The sequence below is a fragment of the Galeopterus variegatus genome, unplaced genomic scaffold, assembly GCF_000696425.1.
Source record: "Galeopterus variegatus unplaced genomic scaffold, G_variegatus-3.0.2 Scaffold18616, whole genome shotgun sequence".
In the NCBI taxonomy this organism is placed as follows: domain Eukaryota; kingdom Metazoa; phylum Chordata; class Mammalia; order Dermoptera; family Cynocephalidae; genus Galeopterus; species Galeopterus variegatus.
In genome coordinates this window covers 11,783-16,050 of record NW_007744727.1, presented here as the reverse complement: position 1 = coordinate 16,050, position 4,268 = coordinate 11,783, and the positions used below count along the sequence as shown (strand labels likewise).

The following is a 4,268-nucleotide window of genomic DNA, read 5'->3' as shown; positions in this document are numbered from 1 at the left end:
CCCCAAAAAAAAAAAAAAAAAAAAAAAACAACTCAAGATTGGGCAACAATCTGGAACATAAGGTGTGTGAACTCACTAAGGATAAGCACAGGTCAGAAGCTGAAAATCTCCCCTTGCAATGGATCTGCCTGTGTGCTTAGGGAAATGTTTGCCTTTGTTTTTTTTGTGTGTGTGTGCGTGCATGTGTGTGTGTGCTGGTATCTGACTCACAGCTTGATTCTTTTCCTGAGTTTGATCCAATCTGGGGCCTGATTTAGCACATGTACACCTAGTTATCACCCTCCTGAGAGTGTGATTTAGGGACTCCAAATTCATGCCTGTGATCTTAAATATTTGCCTCATTGTTGTTCCAACACTGGCATTTCCCGCGTGTGCGGGCATCACAGCTGAGGGGATGAAATCTCAGCTAAGTGTTGTGCTCTCCTGCCTGGAGAAGAAGATGCCTGAACTCAATGAGGAACCAAGGTCAGAGAGGGCTCAAATCTCTGCTCAGCGGTGTGTGCTAGTGTGTGTGGTTGTGTTTGTGGGTGACACACTCGTGTATGAGAGTGGAAATGTGTATTGTCTGCTTTTCTGTGTGTATTACCGTGTGTATGTTACCACGTGCATTGGCTGCTGGTAGTGGTTTAATAACTGTGCCTGTGACTAAATAAGCAACTAAATAAGTAACTAACTTTTGTTCTCTGTGTATGTTGCCATGTGTATGTTACACACTCCCATTACTGAGTGGGGTGCTTTGGTCTCCTCTGACACACATCCTTACTGGATGAAGGCGGAAAGCATGAAGCAGAAAGCATAGGAAATTTCTTATTTCATGCTCCATGCTTTCCGCCTTCACCCAGTAAGGGTATGTGTTAGAGGGGACCAAAGCACCCCACTCAGTAATGGGAGTGTGTGTGTGACCATGCACGTTGCTTTTTTCTTTTTTCTTTTAGTGAGTATATGGCTGAATATGTATGTGTATTGTTCATCTCTGTTTCTTGTGAGATTTTCAAATTGTGTGTCTTTGGTAATGTGTGTGCTTAGTGTTTGAGTTATATATGAGTGGTATGTAAGTTTTTCAGGCATGTCAGGTTTGTGTTGTGTTAATGGTGTATTGCAAGTGTGTTTGTGTGTGGATGGTACATGATTGTGTGTTATTTGTGACTTGTGTATGTGAGTGTGTATGAACCAAACCACACTGGCTATCCTTCCCTTAAGGTAGGAATTGCTCACAGGTGATTGTAAACCTCAAATCAGCAGTGTGAGTGTGTGAGTATGTGTGTGAATGCATGTGTGTGCATGTATATATGATTTGTATGTGTGCGTGGGCTTCTGATTTGCCCCTGTGACCTCAAGTACTTCCTTAAGTGATTTTCTTCTGGAGCATCAACTACTGAGATAACTAATGCCCCAGACAACTTCCTGTTTCCTGAAAAGGATCTGCTATCATTTTTTTATACCTTAGTGTGACTCAGTTACTCAGACTTATGTGAGTACTTTGTTTCACTTCATGTCCCAGGATAAGACACCTTAGACATTCTGCTGTGTGAAGTTAACATGCAGAATCACTATCAAACAGTTGTGAGATCTTGGGAAGGTCACTTCACTCCCCGGCCTCAGTTTTCACACCTATAAAATTGAAGGAATTACACTTGCTTCATGAATCTTACAGGCCCTCAATAAATATTTATGGTTTGAATAAATCATAGTGAATGTGAGTGTTTTCTGTCAATTGGAAAATGATAATTATAAATGAAGGGAACTACCTAGACATGAAACTAGGAAAATTTTGGACAGTTTTTGTTTCCTTGCAGCCCTAGAGTGCACACGGTGTTTGGTGCTCATAACTAATGAGTGGAGAATTTTTTATATAGTGGTTAAGAGCACAGCAGATTGAACTGCAAAAAGTGGCCAATATTAGATAATTTTAACCACAAGACAATGGCAATACGTAGAGTTCAAATATACAAGGAATTTATATCATTTATGTTTCTCTTTCCTAAAAGCTAAAATGGATGAAAGAATACAAATTCTTGGTGCAGCTGTGAAGATTTTATATGGGAATGTAAGGCTTGTGTGTGGATTTAATTAAAAATGTAGGTAAAGCCTTTAGCACAGTGCCCAGCACATATTACATGCCCCCCAAATGTTCACTTGTATTATGAAAGATAGTTTGTGGATTCTTCTTGTTTGGAAGCTGCCCTGGCATCACGTTATTTTAAACGACTACCCATTTCTAAAGTGTTGAATTTCCAGTGTAGCTCGACGATACTCAGTCTAGTTCAAAAGATGAGGCAACAATGCTCGGGCAGCACTGCCTCAGCACTGGCAGCCTGACAATGCTTTAATTCGGAAGCAACTGACACCTATTTGATGAGGCTCACCTAATATTTCTGCCACAGTGAATTGTCATGGCTTGGTTCTGTTTTAATGTGGTAAATCATCCCACTACGCTCATCAAGATCTAAACGTGTAGTAGGCAGGGATCTTCACCTTCTGTCCACTGTTGCATTCTCAGTCCTTAATAAAGATCCAGGTTCAGACTCAATGTTTAATAAATGATGGCTGAATGAAGCAGCAGACAACCTCTTTTCTATGCAATGAGAACTTCTTGGCTATTTTGAGGTGTAATGTCTTCATGGAGCCCGGGTGGGATAGAATGAGGATGCATGCATTCACAGGTGTGAGAAATTAATAGTATAATTAAAAATTCGTTGTTTTCCCAGAGAATTACAGTATGAAATGTGATTATCCTGATCATCCTTTCTTGGTTCCTGAGATTCCCAACCCTCCTTCATTCCAGCAGAGAGAAGGACTCTATGAGGCCTGAGAACCAGAGCAGCGTGTCCCAGTTCCTCCTCCTGGGGCTCCCCATCCGTCCAGAGCAGCAGGGCGTGTTCTTCGCCCTGTTCCTGGGCATGTACCTGACCACGGTGCTGGGGAACCTGCTCATCGTCCTGCTCATCAGGCTGGACTCTCGCCTCCACACCCCCATGTACTTCTTCCTCAGCCACTTGGCCTTAACTGACCTCTTTACTTCATTTGACACAGTTCCTAAGATGCTGATAAACATGTGCTCTGAAGACCAATTTATCTCCTATGCTGGGTGCATCTCGCAAATGTATTTCTTCATGCATTTTAGTTGTATTGACAGCTTTCTTCTCACAGTGATGGCCTATGACAGGTATGTGGCCATCTGTCACCCTCTCCACTACACCACCATCATGAGGGATGAGCTCTGTATCATTCTAGTGGCTGTGTCCTGGTTTCTCTCTGGTGCCCATTCTTTGTTGCACACCCTCCTGGTGGACCAGTTGTCCTTCTCTGCAGGGACTATCATCCCCCACTTCTTTTGTGATCTTGCTGCTATGCTCAAGTCCTCCTGCTCAGACACTTCCCTCAATGAGCTGCTTATATGCACTGAGGGAGGACTGACTATCATCCTGCAATTGACTGCTATTTTGGGCTCCTATATACGCATGGCAGTCACCATCTTGAGGGCCCCCTCCATCAAGAGAATCTCCAAGGCCTTGTCTACATGTGGTTCCCACCTCTCTGTAGTGTTTTTATATTATGGGACAATTGCAAGTGTTTACATGTTCTCCTCACCAGGAAAGTCCAAAGACAAGGACATCATTGCTTCTGTGATGTATGTTGTGGTCACCCCCATGCTGAACCCTTTCATCTACAGCTTGAGGAATAAGGATATGAAACATGCTCTTCAGAAACTTATTGGGGCCAAGGACACCCCACGATGTCATTTCTTCAGTCCTGCTGTCTTAGGCAGTCATAGAGACCATCCAAGAATTCTCAATTAACAGTTGTAACTTGGACAACTCTTACTGACAGCTCTTATATCTCTTGACATTCCTCTCCAGCCCCATTTTACATTTCCCTTCATCTTTACACTCATCTGATTGTTCTTTTGCCCCACACATGCGCTCTGAATTCTGTGTGTTAATTAATGCTTCTTCAGTGAAACTCCAAGTCCTCCTGTACCCTTAAAATGTTCACTGTAAGCAGGTAAGACTTTGGGGCTCATGTCTCCGGGCTTTAGGAAGTTTTCTGTTCTCCATTTTCTTCTATAACCCTTTCTATCTGATACTGATGCCAACACATAGTCTTCTGATTTTTCTTTTTCTTTTTTAATTTGTAATGAACTGATGATACATATTTGTGGAGTATCGAGTTATATTTCAGTACATGTATACAATGTGTGATGGTCAAATTGGGTAATTAGCATAGTCATCATTACAAAAACATAATCATTTCTCTGTGGTGAGCAC

The 4,268-nt window shown here is 42.2% G+C and overlaps 1 protein-coding gene across 1 annotated transcript; it reads left to right on the top strand.

Moving 5' to 3' along the window:
• Positions 1 to 2,801: 2,801 nt before the first annotated feature.
• LOC103582947 (olfactory receptor 1J4-like) lies at positions 2,802 to 3,800 on the top strand. Its single transcript, XM_008564401.1, has one exon. It carries the CDS (start codon positions 2,802 to 2,804, stop codon positions 3,798 to 3,800), a length of 999 nt encoding a protein of 332 aa, XP_008562623.1.
• The last annotated feature ends 468 nt before the right edge of the window (positions 3,801 to 4,268 follow it).